The sequence below is a fragment of the Myotis davidii genome, unplaced genomic scaffold (genome assembly GCF_000327345.1).
Source record: "Myotis davidii unplaced genomic scaffold, ASM32734v1 scaffold149, whole genome shotgun sequence".
NCBI classification, from domain to species: domain Eukaryota; kingdom Metazoa; phylum Chordata; class Mammalia; order Chiroptera; family Vespertilionidae; genus Myotis; species Myotis davidii.
The window spans coordinates 1092822-1109817 of NW_006352194.1; the positions used below are offsets into that span (position 1 = coordinate 1092822).

Genomic DNA, 16996 nt, shown 5'->3' on the forward strand with positions numbered 1-16996 from the left:
CTCCTGAGCGAGCCAATCCCCATTCACGGGCGCGGCAACTTTCCAACGCTGAGCGTGCAGCCCCGGCAGATCGTACAGGTGAGAGGGCGCCGGGTGCGGGGGGGGCCTGGGGTCTCTATCCTGAGGTCCTCGTGGCTGGAAGGAACCCGGGGTCTGTTCGATTCGCTCGACAGCTAGGGGAAATGAGGTTCAGAGAGGGACAGGGGCTGTAACAAAATCGCACAGCATTGATAGTAGACCATACTGCCTTTCCCCTGCACCTCATAGTCCCTCCCCAGTTGGCTTTCCCTTCCCCCGCCCCTGGGGAGTCCGGATTCGTCCCGGACTGTTCACCCAGGCCCTGGCTTGGAGAGGAGAACAGGATGAGGAGAGACACAGCAGTTGGGGAAGAACAGTCCTGCCTCCAAGGACAAAAGATGCCAGGCAGCCCTGGGTGGGTAGATATACATTCTTGCATCCAAAAATGGTTCTTTTCGTCCCCAAATCATCATTCCTGGGCCTCATTCTCATTCCTTCCCTCTCTCAAAGTTCTGGGGGCAGACTCTGTCCTGTGCTCCCACAGCCCTTTGCTACCACAAGAGCCCTCTAGCTATTATGTGGACCAGGAGTCCCTCTCAGCTGGGTTGTGGTAGGAGGGGTTAGCTAAGCACCAGGCCAGACCTGATGCCTGCATGCTGGGAGGCAACCTCAGGTGGCCAGTTTAGGTGTTTCTTGCCCTTCCCAAGACTGGAAATGAGTGTCAGCCCAAATCCCAAGCCCCATTTCTGTACTGACGAGCAGAAGAGAATTCTGGCAACCACTCTCCTCTTCCTCAGACTCCTCTTCCCTTCACCTGGCCTTCAGCAACCCTAAATTTGCTCTTTCATCTGTTTAGACCAGGCACTGTCATGCTCTGAAATACCAGAATATGGTCACTGTTGTACCCATTTTATAGCTGGGGAAGCTGAGACCCCACAGATGAGCTGCCTAAGACGACCTAAATAAGTGAATATCAAACCCAAAGAATGTTGGGTCTTCCCAAGAGCCACTGCTGCAGGTACAAGGTGTTTTCACTCCTTCCCCAGTTCCCAAGACTCAACGTCTAGGTCTGTGGAATAAGCAGAAACCAGAAAATCATCCACAATTCCTGCACATGCCTACCAGAGATAGGCTTTCTGGGGCAGTAGTTGACAAGCGAGGTGAAGCCTTAGCTTCCACAGAAGGGCAGGGGTGCCCGCTGGGGGATTAACCTCGCCCTCCCTTCTGAGGAATGGGAAAGGGTGGGAGCAGATTCTCCAGGGCTGACTCATGTGCAGCCCATGGCGCCTCACAGAGGCATGCCTCCGCTGCCCGCTGTCATGGGGTAATTAGGAAACCAGTTGAGGCTTTTCTCCCCGGGACAGTCAGGTCAACCTTGGGGCCCCAACTTCTGAACCTCCAGGACTTTTGCTTCAGGAATGGGGAAGGAAGTGAGGAGCCCAGTGGGACAGCTTCCCTCTGCAAGGACAAGAGGTGCCCTGGGTGGGAAGTACCAATATGATCCAAACTGCCTTTATGGGTGCCAGCTCGGTGCCAAGCCCTCCTTGGAACCCTAGGGGGGGACATAGATGTGACTGGTACCTACCCTTCCTGCTTTCCAGGTCCTCCCAGCCAAGTGGGGGAGCTGACGTTGCAATGTGATAATAGTATAATGTCCTCCTAGACAGGGGCCAGAGATGGCACAGAACAGGGAGCTGCCTGCTGTAGTGGGGAGGGCAGCAGAGACTTAGAGCTGGACTGGAAGGTCGAACATCTGGCTTTAGGACCTCTTTCCTCTGCTGGGTCCAGTGTTCCTATCTGTCCAATGGGGATGGATTGGACTGCTCTCCAACACCCTTTCTGGTTCTAGAATCCAAAGGGAACAGGTGCCTTCACCTGGCCGGTACAATTCCCTCCACAGGGAAGAAAGTCCATCTTCTGCCAGGAATCTGCAGCTTCACAAGTGTTGGGAAGTGTGTGGTGGAAGCCCTGGGTGTGTGTGGTGGGGGCACTGGGTATGTGTGGGGGAGTTCTGGGTGTGTGTGGTGGGAGCCCTGGGTGTGTGTGGTGGGGGTGTGTGTGGTGGGGGCACTGGGTGTGTGTGGGGGAGTCCTGGGTGTGTGTGGTGGGAGCGCTGGGTGTGTGTGGTGGAGGCCCTGGGTGTGTGTGGTGGAAGCCCTGGGTGTGTGTGGTGGAAGCCCTGGGTGTGTGTGGTGGAAGCCCTGGGTGTGTGTGGTGGAAGCCCTGGGTGTGTGTGGTGGAAGCCCTGGGTGTGTGTGGTGGAAGCCCTGGGTGTGTGTGGTGGAAGCCCTGGGTGTGTGTGGTGGAAGCCCTGGGTGTGTGTGGTGGAAGCCCTGGGTGTGTGTGGTGGAAGCCCTGGGTGTGTGTGGTGGAAGCCCTGGGTGTGTGTGGTGGAAGCCCTGGGTGTGTGTGGTGGAAGCCCTGGGTGTGTGTGGTGGAAGCCCTGGGTGTGTGTGGTGGAAGCCCTGGGTGTGTGTGGTGGAAGCCCTGGGTGTGTGTGGTGGAAGCCCTGGGTGTGTGTGGTGGAAGCCCTGGGTGTGTGTGGTGGAAGCCCTGGGTGTGTGTGGTGGAAGCCCTGGGTGTGTGTGGTGGAAGCCCTGGGTGTGTGTGGTGGAAGCCCTGGGTGTGTGTGGTGGAAGCCCTGGGTGTGTGTGGTGGAAGCCCTGGGTGTGTGTGGTGGAAGCCCTGGGTGTGTGTGGTGGAAGCCCTGGGTGTGTGTGGTGGAAGCCCTGGGTGTGTGTGGTGGAAGCCCTGGGTGTGTGTGGTGGAAGCCCTGGGTGTGTGTGGTGGAAGCCCTGGGTGTGTGTGGTGGAAGCCCTGGGTGTGTGTGGTGGAAGCCCTGGGTGTGTGTGGTGGAAGCCCTGGGTGTGTGTGGTGGAAGCCCTGGGTGTGTGTGGTGGAAGCCCTGGGTGTGTGTGGTGGAAGCCCTGGGTGTGTGTGGTGGAAGCCCTGGGTGTGTGTGGTGGAAGCCCTGGGTGTGTGTGGTGGAAGCCCTGGGTGTGTGTGGTGGAAGCCCTGGGTGTGTGTGGTGGAAGCCCTGGGTGTGTGTGGTGGAAGCCCTGGGTGTGTGTGGTGGAAGCCCTGGGTGTGTGTGGTGGAAGCCCTGGGTGTGTGTGGTGGAAGCCCTGGGTGTGTGTGGTGGAAGCCCTGGGTGTGTGTGGTGGAAGCCCTGGGTGTGTGTGGTGGAAGCCCTGGGTGTGTGTGGTGGAAGCCCTGGGTGTGTGTGGTGGAAGCCCTGGGTGTGTGTGGTGGAAGCCCTGGGTGTGTGTGGTGGAAGCCCTGGGTGTGTGTGGTGGAAGCCCTGGGTGTGTGTGGTGGAAGCCCTGGGTGTGTGTGGTGGAAGCCCTGGGTGTGTGTGGTGGAAGCCCTGGGTGTGTGTGGTGGAAGCCCTGGGTGTGTGTGGTGGAAGCCCTGGGTGTGTGTGGTGGAAGCCCTGGGTGTGTGTGGTGGAAGCCCTGGGTGTGTGTGGTGGAAGCCCTGGGTGTGTGTGGTGGAAGCCCTGGGTGTGTGTGGTGGAAGCCCTGGGTGTGTGTGGTGGAAGCCCTGGGTGTGTGTGGTGGAAGCCCTGGGTGTGTGTGGTGGAAGCCCTGGGTGTGTGTGGTGGAAGCCCTGGGTGTGTGTGGTGGAAGCCCTGGGTGTGTGTGGTGGAAGCCCTGGGTGTGTGTGGTGGAAGCCCTGGGTGTGTGTGGTGGAAGCCCTGGGTGTGTGTGGTGGAAGCCCTGGGTGTGTGTGGTGGAAGCCCTGGGTGTGTGTGGTGGAAGCCCTGGGTGTGTGTGGTGGAAGCCCTGGGTGTGTGTGGTGGAAGCCCTGGGTGTGTGTGGTGGAAGCCCTGGGTGTGTGTGGTGGAAGCCCTGGGTGTGTGTGGTGGAAGCCCTGGGTGTGTGTGGTGGAAGCCCTGGGTGTGTGTGGTGGAAGCCCTGGGTGTGTGTGGTGGAAGCCCTGGGTGTGTGTGGTGGGGGCACTGGGTGTGTGTGGTGGGAGCGCTGGGTGTGTGTGGTGGGAATGCTGGTGTGTGTGGTGGGGGTGCTGGGTGTGTGTGGTGGGGGCGCTGGTTATTGGCTTTGGGCTTCTTACCAGTGCTGGGTTGCCCCACAGTTCTAGAATTAGAATCTTTCTCCCCCTCCCACCCCTCCTCCCCCCGCAAGGTTTCGCCTACAGCAATCTGAGCAGCAAGAAATGCAGTTCTTGCTTGTACCTGGGCTAGGGGGCCCACTCTTTTGTAAGAGGTCCCTGCCCTCTGGGAAGCCTGGTTCTAATTAAGTTCAGCCATTTATTGCCTGTGTGACCTTCGATAAGTCCTTTGTCCAAGGTCACAATCTTATCTCTCCAGCTGCGGCCCTAGGACTTGCATTAGGTGGCTCTGAATTTTTATAAGCCTGCTATCTGGCAGCACCTACGGTCTCCCTGCAGGTCTCAGCAGTGGCCTGGAAGCAGAGTGGTTCTGGGGAAGGCCTTGGCACAGGAGAAAGGAGGGTGTAGCCACTGCCCCCTCGTCTGATTCAGGAGGCTCCAAGCTGCCCTGCAGTCCTTGGGTGTGGCAGTATCTGGGGACTATCTGCCAAACTGGCTGTAGTCACACCTGGGAAAGAGACAACAGCCTCTGGCTGGCTGACACAGCCAACCCCATGGCCTGACGCAGGCGATTTAACAAGGGTACTGCTACCTACTCACCAGGCCAGATGCCATGCCCTGGGGTGGGCATCGCCTGGGAGCAGGAGCTGGCACTGAGTAAGGCTTAGTCAGGTCTAATGGGACATGGGAGGGGGCTGGTGTGCTCTGCAGGCCTGACCAGGGTCCTTGGGACAAAGTCTTTGGCCATTTCTCTCCTGGGCCTGCATGGATACAGCTGCCAGGGTGTGGGTTAGAAGTCCCACAGGCTGGACTGCAGCATCTGGCTCCTTACCTCCAGCCTCCCCTGTCTGTCTGGCAAAGGCCTTCCCCAACCCTAACCTCCTGCTCCGTAACTACTCTGACTCTGGGCTTCAGTGACTGGAAGCTTGGCCTTGCTTTGAAATTTTAAGAGGGAAGGAGGATTAGAACCCTAGTTTCTGGTCTCTGCTTCCTGTGAACCGTGGAAAGTGATAATGCGGTAGGAAGAGGTTATGCTTTGGAGTCAGTCATACCTGGATTTGAAGATTTATACATTAGGATATAAATTCGCGTAATTCTCACAATAACTCTGTGAGGTAGGTACCAATGTCCCCACGTTACAGATGGGGAAATGGAAACACAGAGGGGCCAAGTAACTTGCCCAAGGTCACCCAGCTGGTGAATGCAGAGCTGGGAATTAAACTCAGAGACTTATCTTGGGCAGGTGACTTCACTGCTGTGAGCCTCAGTATCCCAATTTATAACTTAGCGATCATAAAGACCTCTCTTATAGATCCTGGTAAGGTCTAGTAACTGGCATCTAATACTCTTCTTTCCCTCCCCCAGCGCCCCCCTCACCCCCTCGCAAGTTTTTGATGGCCAGTTGCTCACTCCCCATAGCCATGAAAATACCTGCCCATGGTCAAGGTCCTCCTCCCGGAAGCCTTCCTGGAGGGAGCCGCCCGCCTCAGATTGCTCCACTGCATCTTGCCTCCTCAGCACTTAGATGCATTCTTTACAGTAATTCCTCCTGAGGCCAGGAGGGCAGCCCCTCCAGCAGGCGGCAGGCGCTGACTTGGCAACAAGGGTTGCAGAATCACTCAGGGTAGGAATGCTGCCTGGTCACTTTCAGGACAGTGTGTGAAGCACTCTGGGTCTCTGAGTGTCCAGCCCAAATCCCCTCTTCTCCCCACCTGGTCCTAGACCTGGGAAGACGCCTCTGGCTAGAGGAGCAGGCTTAAGATGACTTGTAGGTTTGCCTGTCATGTCCCTGTGTCAGCAGATGGGATCTGCTACATCTCTTCCCACTTGGTCGGGGAGGCTTTCTAAGAGTGGAAAGGTTCTGGGTTTTAACTGCCAGGCCTGCCATTACTGAATGGCTTCCCCTAGATATTTCACCACTGTAAGCCTCAGTTTCCCCATCTGTAAAATGAGTATAATATTTGCCTCACCGGGATCTTGTAAAAATGAATTAAGATGCCGAAACCGGTTTGGCTCAGTGGATAGAGCGTCGGCCTGCGGACTGAAGGGTCCCAGGTTCGATTCCGGTCAAGGGCATGTACTGTGGTTGTGGGCACATCCCCAGTAGGGGGTGTGCAGGAGGCAGCTGATTGATGTTTCTCTCTCATCGATGTTTCTAACTCTCTATCTCTCTCCTTTCCTCTCTGTAAAAACTCAATAAAATATATTTTTTAAAAAAATGAATTAAGATGCGGATCTCAGAGTCAAAAGAGCGTGCATGGATTTGAGAATCCAACTGACGTGGGTTCTAGTCTCACCCTGGCCACCCTCTGACCTTGGATGTGTTTGTTAACCTCTCTGTGCCTCAGGTCCCCCATCTGTAAATTGGAATAATAATACTCAGACATCGGATTATTGGGAGGAATAATGTAGTAATGAATGTGAACCAACAATTATGTTCCAAACACATTTGAGCAATTAGCATTATGCCTGACACAAAACCAAGTGTTTTACTTACAGTTTTAGAAAAGTAGGATAGCATAGTGGTTAAGACATGGACTCTGAGTTTAATTCCCAGCTCTGCATTCACCAGCTGGGTGACCTTGGGCAAGTTACTTGGCCCCTCTGTGTTTCCATTTCCCCATCTGTAACATGGGGATATTTGTACCTACCTCACGGAGTTATTGTGAGAATTACGCGAATTTGTATCCTAATGTATAAAGTGCTTAGATCAGTACCTGGCTTTTAGTAAATTCTATGCTTGCATTTGTTATTATTGCTGTCCTTTCTGCGGCTTTCCTCCAAATAGGCCATTCTCTAACTTAGAGAAGTTTGGCTTAGAGAGTTAAATGTCTTTCCAAAGGCACAACAGCTGATAAGTGGTCAACGTGGTAGATATTATTATCACTAGTACCTGGAAGCCCATAGCAGACCTGGGTACGGGGGACAAGCTCCTGACACCTCTCCTTCCTGCCGTCCCCTCCACAGGTCGTCCGCAGCAGCCTAGAAGAACAGGGACTGCGCGTGCATGGTGTGCGGCTACACGGCTCAGCTGCCAGCCACGTGCTGCACCCCGAGAATGGCTTGGGCTATAAGGACCTAGACTTAGTGTTCCGCGTGGACCTGCGCAGCGAGGCATCCTTCCAGCTGACCAAGGAGGTGGTGCTGGCCTGCCTGCTGGACTTCCTGCCGGCCGGCGTGAGCCGGGCCAAGATCACGCCACTGACACTCAAGGAGGCCTACGTGCAGAAGCTGGTGAAAGTGTGCACAGACACGGACCGCTGGAGCCTCATCTCGCTGTCCAACAAGAGCGGCAAGAACATGGAGCTCAAATTTGTGGACTCAGTCAGGCGCCAGTTCGAGTTCAGCGTAGACTCCTTCCAGATCATGCTGGACTCCCTGCTGCTCTTCGGCCAGTGCTCATCCACGCCCATGTCTGAGGCCTTCCATCCAACGGTGACGGGCGAGAGCCTGTACGGGGACTTCCACGAAGCCTTGGAGCACCTGCGGCACAGAGTCATCGCCACACGCAACCCGGAAGAGATCCGCGGCGGCGGCCTCCTCAAGTACTGCCACCTCCTGGTGCGTGGCTTCCGGCCGCAGCCCAGCACCGACGTGCGCGCCCTGCAGCGTTACATGTGCTCCCGGTTCTTCATTGACTTCCCGGACTTGGTGGAGCAGCAGCGCACCCTGGAGCGCTACCTGGAGGCCCACTTCAGCGGGGCCGACTCAGCCCGCCGCTACGCCTGCCTGGTGACGCTGCATCAGGTGGTCAACGAGAGCACCGTGTGCCTCATGAGCCACGAGCGTCGCCAGACACTGGACCTCATCGCCACCATGGCACTCCAGGCACTGGCTGAGCAGGGCCCGGCTGCTGCCGCTGCCCTGGCCTGGCGCCCTCCGGGCCCTGATGGGGCTGTGCCTGCCACTTTCAATTACTATGTGACCCCTGTGCAGCCTCTGCTGGCCTGGACCCACTCCTGCTATCCCACCTGGCTGCCTTGTAACTGACTGAGACCCTGGTCAGGAGAGACTGGGTCTCCCCAGATGGAGTGGGGCCTCAAGGCCTGTGTGGAGGGCATGACCAGAGACAGGCAGCCTGTGCCAGATGGCCCAGCACTGCTACAGGGTTTGAGCCTTCGACTAACAGACCAGGCTCCCTGAGTGAGGCCTCTGTGGGCTTACGGCCAAGCTGGGGTTCTTTGCTTATTGCAGCACACTTTTAGACTAACATGATTGTGGGGTGCAGGAGCTGTTTGTCTTGGGGGTTAATTGCCTTTAGGAGACAAAGCATGTTTGGGGTGTTAGTCTCCATGTCCATCATCGTGGGTTGATTTCTATGGCCTAAGAAGCGGGTCTTTGTGGCTAGGGCCAGCCTATAGTGAGCCCAGCAGCCCCAAGGGTCTGCAGCCCACACAATGGCTAAAATATGGTGCATTATGGGAACTAGTCACTTTGGGTCAGGTTGGGCCACTCACAGGCCTAGTAGTCCAACCTGGCTAATCACTGGGGAGGGAAAGGGAGGCATGAGACGGATACCTGGAGAGGGATATGTTTGGCCCAGTCCCCTAACACTCCTAACTTGAACAGTCAAGGTATGTGGTGGACAGGACCAAATGGCCTGGGGTAGGACACAGCCCAAGACCCTTCCAGGGTGTTGCTCCCTTCCCCCATGTCACGAGGAGCCCTCCTGCCTGGGAGCTTGTCTTAGGAGGGTACAGGGTCCAAATTGGCCACAGTCAAGTGTTCCCACCCCACTGGTCTGGTTACAGGGTCCTCAATTGGTGAAGGAGAACCATGCCCCACCTCTGCACTCTTAACACCTGCCAATAAAAATTGTCTACACTGAGCCTAGCACCATGCTTTCTCCTGGGAGAAGGACCTTCCATGGCTGTGGGGGCTGTGACTGCTTCCCTGAGCCTGAGTCTGGCTTATATGGTGGGAGGGGACTTTGCGGGGGGAGGTCTGAGTCCTGAGCTGTGGCTGACGGAACGCCCCTTCTTCCATCAACACCAGCCCCAGCTTGACAACTGTGCTAGGAGCTCATGTCTACACGTATGACTTGCACCTGCACATTGCCTCAGCAAGTCTCCTGGTCAAGAGTCATTATTTCAGTGTTTCCCACCTAGAATCCAAATGATCCTGGACCTGGTCTCACACTGTGGTGCTCAGGGCTGCTTGACCCCATTTCTGCCCACTCCACCCCATCCCTTCCCAGGAAGCAAGTGGAAAACAAGTTGGATGAATCCAGACTGGAGACGATCTCCAATAGTGGCAGCTAAGGCTGGGGGACTTCTGGGGTCCCCCAGAGCTTGAGCCCAGGTTTGGCCACCCTACCTGGGAGAGGTTCCCTCAGTCCTCCAGTTCTGTCACCCCCCAAGTTGCAAAGGACACATCCAGCTTGTTCTAAGCAGGTTTGTCATCTCCTTTCCATCACCAGTGGCCACACCAGGCTGTCTGGGACTGAATGTCAAGCTCTCCGGGAGCTCTTCCCTTAGGGCATCAGCCAGTCATGGTCCTGGACGCTTCCCACTGTTTACCCAGCCCCTTTGATCCACATTCATCCTCATTAGTGGCCTCTGACGTGGTGGCTTTGATGGTTTCAGCCAGAGTGAAAAAAAAAACACCCAAGGCCACAGAGGAGGCCCCAGGTCATCTGGGTAAGTCCAGCCACCACACCTGCTCAATAGGTCCCTGCTGGGCTCAAAATGGCTAGAAGGGTGAGTGGAAAGGCTTCCTTTGCTGGGTGATTAAAATAGCTCCCGTCTTCACTCTGCCCATACCCACCTAACTAAGGTCCTGGGAGGGACAGAGTTTGTCCCAGCTCCTGATTTGGGCACATAGGGAATGCTCACAGTATAAGCACAGAGGCTTAGCTTGTTAGGGCAGGGAGCAGGCTTCACCTGGATATGTTTGTTTCAGAAGGTGAGAAGCCAGGAACCAATGGTACTTAGGTGCATATACCGGCAGTCAGCCCCCGGTGAGCCAGCTATGCGTTCTAGTGACTGGGAATATGTCAGCAAACCCAAGACTAAGATCCTTGCCCTCTTGAAGATTACAGATCATAAACTAAATTATATAGTCTTAGAAGGTCAGTGATGCTCAAAAATATACACAGCAGGGTAAGGGAGTGGAATAGCTGGAGTTGGCGAATTTTAAAAGAAGTCAGGGTGGGCCTCATCGAAAGTATGACATTTGATTGCACAGATTTAACGGTAGAGGGAAGCAAGCCATGCAGATCGGGGGAAGAGTGTTCAGGCAGAGGGAGCTTGTCTGATAATGTGCACATGTTCCCAGGAGGCATGTGTGGGAAGGGCGCACGCACCCAAGGGTGTCTAACTGGCCTTGTGCAGGTGCATGTGCTCACTAGTGTCCATGTGTAACCTGCATGGGGTGAGAAGCAGGAGAGAGACAGGAGTTCCCGGTAACAGCTACTGTTTCTAGAGTGCTTTACTCCAGGCCAAAACTATGCTAGGTCTCCCCGATCAGTACCCCTCATTTCACCTTCACAACGCCACAAGAGCAAGGATTATCTCCATGTCACAGACCAGGAAACTACCAGAAAGATCAGAGAAGTTAGTCTGACTCCAAAGCCTTTGCTGTTAACCCCTGCACCATCCTGCCCCTACACTCTGATGTCCCATGGAAGAGCATGACAGTATGTCTTCTATACATATATGTGACAGGGCATGTTGGCAAGTGACAGTTTATATTTCTGTGACATTGTATGTATGACTATGCAGAGGGTATCAATGTGACAAGACAGACATTTTCTTGATGTACATGTGACAACAGCCATGACTTGTGGTGACTGTGTCTGAGGCCTGTGGTGCTAACAGACATGCCTGTGAGCATGTTTAAGAGTGCGACAGTGGGTGGGAGAAACACACGGGCTCAGTGGCTGGCCTTGTTCTCTTGTGGACAATTCCTGCAGCCATGCAAGATGCCAGGACAGGCAGTTATCAAGAACTGGAAATCCCAGAGCCAGAGAGGGGAAGGGTGAGGAAGGAAAGCCCCATCCCCCACAGTGCTCTCCAAGTAACAACCCACCCACCCCTTTTGACCACAGCAGGTGGGGGGACTCCAGAGGGGCAAAGAAGCCCTGCTGTAAACATTAGGGAACTGGAGATATGCCCCCAAGCAGCTACGAAGTGTTGGCCCCTCCAGTCTCACTCCCCATCCTTCTCCCTGCTCTTTGCCCTGAGGAGGATGACCTCTGGGAACTGTGCATCAATGACTCCCCTGTTCCCTACCTTCCTGTTTGGTTTGGCCAATGAGAGGCCCCAGCAGGAAACTGGAAAAGAATGGGGTATTTATTCCCCTGTTCCCTCCCTACCAAGTTGTCTTACTCATCTATCTATCTCAGTCACAGGCCACTGCTCCTGTCAGGGACTCTCCACACAGCTGTCCTCTCATCCCTTTGCCCTCTCCTTCCCTCCCCCATCTTAGAGCCAGGAGTTGTAAAGGCTTCCAACTTTTGCTATCCCCTGAGAGGGGCACCATTCCTCGTTAATTTCTTAAGCCCACATCTTTGGAAAGAGTCCCTTTTCAATCTCTGCCCAGTTTGAGTGCGCCTGTCTCCTGCTGGGGCCCTGAGTGTCAAACAGGTCCGTACCGTTGCCAGCATGGTTGTATCCTACCAGGTTATCACGAACATGTACAACCTCCCTCCCAGTCACACATCTCACATGTGCATTCCCAACCCCTAACTTCCTCATCACAGCCTTCATCAGGGGGCACTTGCTGAAGAGAGTCAGCTTTGAGCCGGGTCAAGGAAGAAATCAGTCTGCAAATCAGTCAACAGTCCCAAGACTGTCAAATGAAACTAAACAGAAACTGCTCAAGGAATTGCCAACTTAAAGAGTGGTGACAGACACATAAAGGAAAATTGGCAAGGACACTTGCAAAGTAAACTCAAAACCACATGCAGTTGTCTCACATCATTGAAATTTATTCTTCCTGAATGTATGAATCAGGGGACTGACTCAATATACATTCATTTCGCAGAATTCTATAAGTTCTGGGTTGTGGGTGAGTAAATGTGACCCTCTTCCCTCTATTACCGGGACATTTGAATAAATGTGGTTCCTTTTCTCCTTTAAAACTTTGCTTAGAACTATGTAGCCACTACCTCTTTCTCAGAAAGAGGTGTGTTCCCTCAGGAGCCAGAGCTGATCATGTTTCTGAGGGGCCACAGGCATGTTCCCACAGGGACAGGGCAAGAACAGTGAATGAGGACGACAGGGATTTCTCAAACTGGTTTCCCTCAAACAGGTCTCCAAGCTGTTAGACTGAGAAGCGAGGGCAGCTACCAAGCCGTGTTGTGACTTGTTTAAGAGGGATGACTCTATTTTTTAAAGAAATCCTTTTCACTTTCACATTGGAAAGATTTGCTTACACTCTTAAATAATCTGATTGCATCTCAGGGACTTCCAATTGTACGACATAAGGCAAAGTCAAATGTGGCATACACAAAGAAATTCATATACAGGAACTTCCCCAGAATCCTGCCCCTGTCTCTGTAAAACCAAGTGCCCTTGTGAAGTACGGAAGCTCCGCCTTGTGTAGGGTCCAGTGAAGAAGTCTTCCTGGAGGAGGTGCTCAGGAAAGGAACAGAATCCCACGAGTTCAGATCCATAGAGTTGCTGGGAGAAGCTGGAGAGAACAATTTCAAGATTTTCAATGACCTCTTCCCCACAGCCACCCAGCCCCACCCAAAACCTTCATCTACCTCCTTAAGAGGGGCCCTTATGGAGAGAAGGTGCTGGGGTAATATTATGGAACTGGGCTCCATTGACTCCTGTCCTGGAAGGAGTGGGGGCTCCTGGGGTAAGCAGAGGTTCCCTTGAGCCTTTGTCCTTGGCTGGGATCCCCACTGGTCTGAGCAGCTAGAATGGAATGTTCCTGGGATGAAAAGCCTGCCCCTTCCTCCATCTCTCCCCTTATGGAGTTCCCCAGGGCCCATGGTGGAGAGACGGGGAGGTTCCAGGGATTCCTCATATGGTGATGCTCTGGAGAAGCAAAGGCCCACACTGCTGGGGGCTATGTCCTGGCAGCTTCTCCTAAGCTGGGCAGATCTGCTCCATTACATGTGTACAGAGCTCCACTATGTGCTAGGCACTTAGTGTGGCCCCTCATTTCATACTCAGAAGCTATCTCCTCCCTAGCTGCCCAACACACACACACACACACACACACACACACACACACACAGAAACTCGTTCAGGGAGAAGGTAAATTATTTGCCTAAGGTCTCCCAGAGAAGAAGTTCCAGGCCAGGACAGAATCCCAGGTCTGTCTTATTCCAAGCCTGGGGTACTTTCATCCTCCTCCTCTGCCATCCCAGGATCTTTGCTCTCCTTGGCACCAAACATCCTAGCCCAGGTGTGGAAGGAAGAAGCCGTCCAAGGCAAGCACAGGCCCTCAGCATAGTTGGGCTGCCTTTGCCTGAAGCCAGGCGTGCTGACTCAGCCTAGCTCACCCCTATCCCTTCCCCCAGAACCCAGACAACCAGGCTGGGGAGCCAGCCTCTGGGGGTGTGCCCAGACCTTGGGGAGGGGCACCTTCTGCTACCCCTCCAGCATCTTATTACATCTCTCCCAGAACCAGGGATCACTGGACCCAGACATAAAGGTGAGAGCCCAGAATCCGCCCACACTCATCTGATAAATGAAGTCACATAGCCCGATGTTTAAGGGATCTCCCGCATACAGGTTCTATGACCTTGTGCAAGTCACCTGTGGAAATGGGAATAACCCCTACGTTGCAGAATAGCTAGGAGGATTGAAATAGATAGTGGGTGTAAAGTGCTTAGCACAGTGCCGCATAGAGGAGGCGGTTAATGTATTATTCCAGATCCAAGGATTCCTTCTCCCATTACTCCTGGCTATGGTGCAGCTGGTCAGGACTAATGGGGGAAGAAATAGGCTAGGGGACTCCCAGCTTTCCCAAACACCCCCTCCCCTGCTGGCTCTAAAGACCTCTCCAGCCCTGAGAAGCCTGGGCCCCCAGTTTTCTCCAGAGCTGCTGTCAGGGAGAAGGAGCCTCCTGAAGACGCCCATTTGCAGGCTTGGAGCACCTGAGCCAAGAACTGTGGCATTAGCCTCATCTTTAGGAAGCCACCTTGGTCCCAGGTGGCAGTGGGAGAGGGTGTTCATCAATGTTTGTTGAGTTTTCAGTGTAAGGAATCTGTGAGAAGCAAAGTGACTCCTGGTGATCAACAGGGGCAGCCTCTTTCCTGGAAAGTCTTTCCTGATGGGACTGGCCCAACCAGAAGGCTTCCTTTGAGCCTCTTCTCTAAGTGACCTCCCCTAACCCCTCTTCTGCCAATCAGGAGGCTCGTTGGGGGCGGGGACACTGGGAGTCTAGCTGCACCAGGCTACGCCCAGCTACCCAGGGAAGTAGCCCCACACTGCCCTCTGGTGGCGCAACCCAGAGATGCCTTCACTTGGCTAGGCCCAGCGAAGGGAGGGAAGGGGCTTACCCAGGGGAGGGACAGGTCCCAAACTAGAACTCTGAACTGGTTCCCCAGCCCCAGGCATTAACCTGAAGAAAGGCTCCTCCTCCCTCATTTCCCTTTGTTGAGATCGCAGATTCACTGGTAGCCATAATGTCCTCAATGCACAGGTCCAGTCCCCAGGGCTGGAGGCCATCAAGAAAGTGTTCAGGAAGTCATGGGGGGCGGGGCGGGGAGGACAGGGAAGGGGATCAATTTCTTTATCAGAGGCTATACTTATTTATGAAGGCCTAAAAACAGTCCTCTAAACACCACAAATTGCTCAGCCCCCAGAGGGTCCCCTGGGATGGTGACTGTCAGGGAAGGCTGCCTAGAAGGACGGCTGGGAGACACAGAATCTTCAAAGCAGACTCCCTCTGATTAAGTGCTGCTTCTTGAGCCCCTGGACTGAGTAGATGTCAATGTTTGTTGATTGAGAAGAAAATGGAGCTTCCTAGAGGAGGCCCTGGGCTGAGGGGGTAGTGGGCAGAGCACTAAACCAAGAGCTGGGGTTCAAGCCACTGAGCGCCACGTGACATGGCCAAGGTCCTCGGTGGGAAGCAGGGGGACATCTGGAAGTGGAGGGAGGAGGCAGAGCTGCCTGTGACTCCAGGACCATCTCCATTTCCTACCACCTCTAATTCCCTCCCCCCACCTCCACCTCCAAATCAGGACAAAGCTGATTACTAATAAATCCCAGAGAAAGGCAAAATTGTGGTGGCACAGAGCACTATACACCATTAGCTAAAAGCTTCTCTGGATCAAGTGCTCGTCTGTGCAACCCAGAAAACGAACAGTCTGGCTACGCCCCAGCGCTGTGGCCATAGCTCCTCACTGTGTCACTCCTGCAAAGTCACTGTCCTTTCTTCACCTCCAGACCCCAAAGACCAGAGTAGCTTCAGAAGGTTCTCCTCTCTGGAGAGGCCAGAGGATGTCAGGGCCACCTACTGCTCTCCTGGTCCCCAAGCTCTCCTCAGTCTCTGAGACCTCCCCTGGACTTTCCTTCCCCAGCTAAAAATGGGTTCAGGAAGGCCTGGCTGTTAGCTAAGAAACCAACCCAAAAGTTTGGTAACCTGGGGAAAGAAAAGGCTGGTGGAGGACGGAGGGTCAGGTGAGAGCCCCTGGGACTCTGCCTTTCAGAGCAATACACCTGACCCTCAGAACTCTAGGATTAAACCAGATTCCCTTGACTCAGACATTCTCATTCTACCCCCACCTCCCCATCCCCAAGTCCTGGCATGAGGAGGGGCAGCTATATCCAGAGAGAGACTGAGGAAACCAGCCCAAAGAGGGGGCAGAGTTGTTCCAGGTCACATGGCGGACAAGCTGGACATCGGTTCTCTCTAGCCCCTGCCTCTACGCAGGGAGAGACACGAAGAGAAAGCCTGGGATCTAGTTCTGTCCCTTTGCTGGCATGTGACCTTGCCACTCTGCAAAATGAGGACTTTAAATTAGCTCCTGACTCCACCAGCGAAAGCCCTGCCTGTTTCTAGGTGTGATTTAAGAGAATAAACCATTCTTCCATGACTTATGGGGGAGAAGTCAGACCTCTGCCCTGTGTTAACCTCACTACAGCCCTTCCTGGAGGTGAAGGCTGCAGTCAACTCAGCTGGTGAGCAGCAAAGCAGCAGTGAGGCCATTCATAGCTGAGTGGGGGCCGGGGAAGGGGAGCCTGAAGGGCATGTGGACAGAAGAGAAGCAGAGCTCATTTCTGGTCTAGCCCTTTAAGGACCCCCTTTCTAGAAGCCAATGACATACCTGCACCCTTGGGCCTGTTAAAGGATGTTACCTGACTCCATCCCTGGCAGAGCCATTTTAGAGCCAGTTGGCGGGAGGGGTCCCTCAGAGAACAAGTGAGGCTTTAGGCAGTTTCCAAACACTGGTTATCTAATGCTGTGCTCTGAGCTGAGCTGCATGAGGGCATGAGAAAAAACCCTCTCCTAGAAGAGGAAGGGCTGCCGCATTGTGGGACGAAACCCCTCAATCTCTCTGGGATTCCATCTCACCAATGGAAAACAGGGGCCTAGGAGAGAACTCAGTACCAGGCCCCCACCCCATCTTGGGACTTCATTATTCTGTCCGCCCAAAGGTAGGGAGCTAGGAGGTGTCAGAAAACAGCAGCCTCAAGGGCAAGACTCTCCTTACAGCCCCAAGGGACTCAGCAAAGTCAATGCCGGTGCAGGGGAGGAGGAGGGAGTGCTGCGTCAGCGCAGATGGGCTCCAACTGGTAAAACTTTGCTGGCAAACCTTCCTGGGGTCTGGGCACCCTCCATCTGTCCATCTCTATAACAGGGACTTGGTGCTACCGCCTCGCTTCCCAGGTCTGGGAGAGGCCGCAACAGAAGGTGGGCAACTTTATTAGGGCCCCAGCGGGCCCCAGGAGCCCCCAGGAAGGGAGATCAGGTCCCCCGCACCACCCTCCCCCGCCCCCTG

The 16996-nt window shown here is 54.4% G+C and overlaps 1 protein-coding gene and 1 long non-coding RNA gene across 2 annotated transcripts; one reads left to right on the forward strand and one right to left on the reverse strand.

Moving 5' to 3' along the window:
• Positions 1 to 8917, forward strand: FAM46B (family with sequence similarity 46 member B; the record flags this gene model as incomplete). Its single annotated transcript, XM_006777638.2, has 2 exons — positions 1 to 78; positions 7057 to 8917. Coding segments are annotated over 2 exons (1101 nt in total), but the record flags the coding sequence as incomplete, so codon positions are not given.
• A 3076-nt stretch (positions 8918 to 11993) lies between these two features.
• Positions 11994 to 16313, reverse strand: LOC107181428. The gene is made up of 2 exons (XR_001512129.1): positions 14614 to 16313; positions 11994 to 12723 (listed from the first exon to the last, which is right to left on the reverse strand). It is a non-coding gene; the product is annotated as an uncharacterized LOC107181428 (long non-coding RNA).
• Between the last annotated feature and the right edge of the window lie 683 nt (positions 16314 to 16996).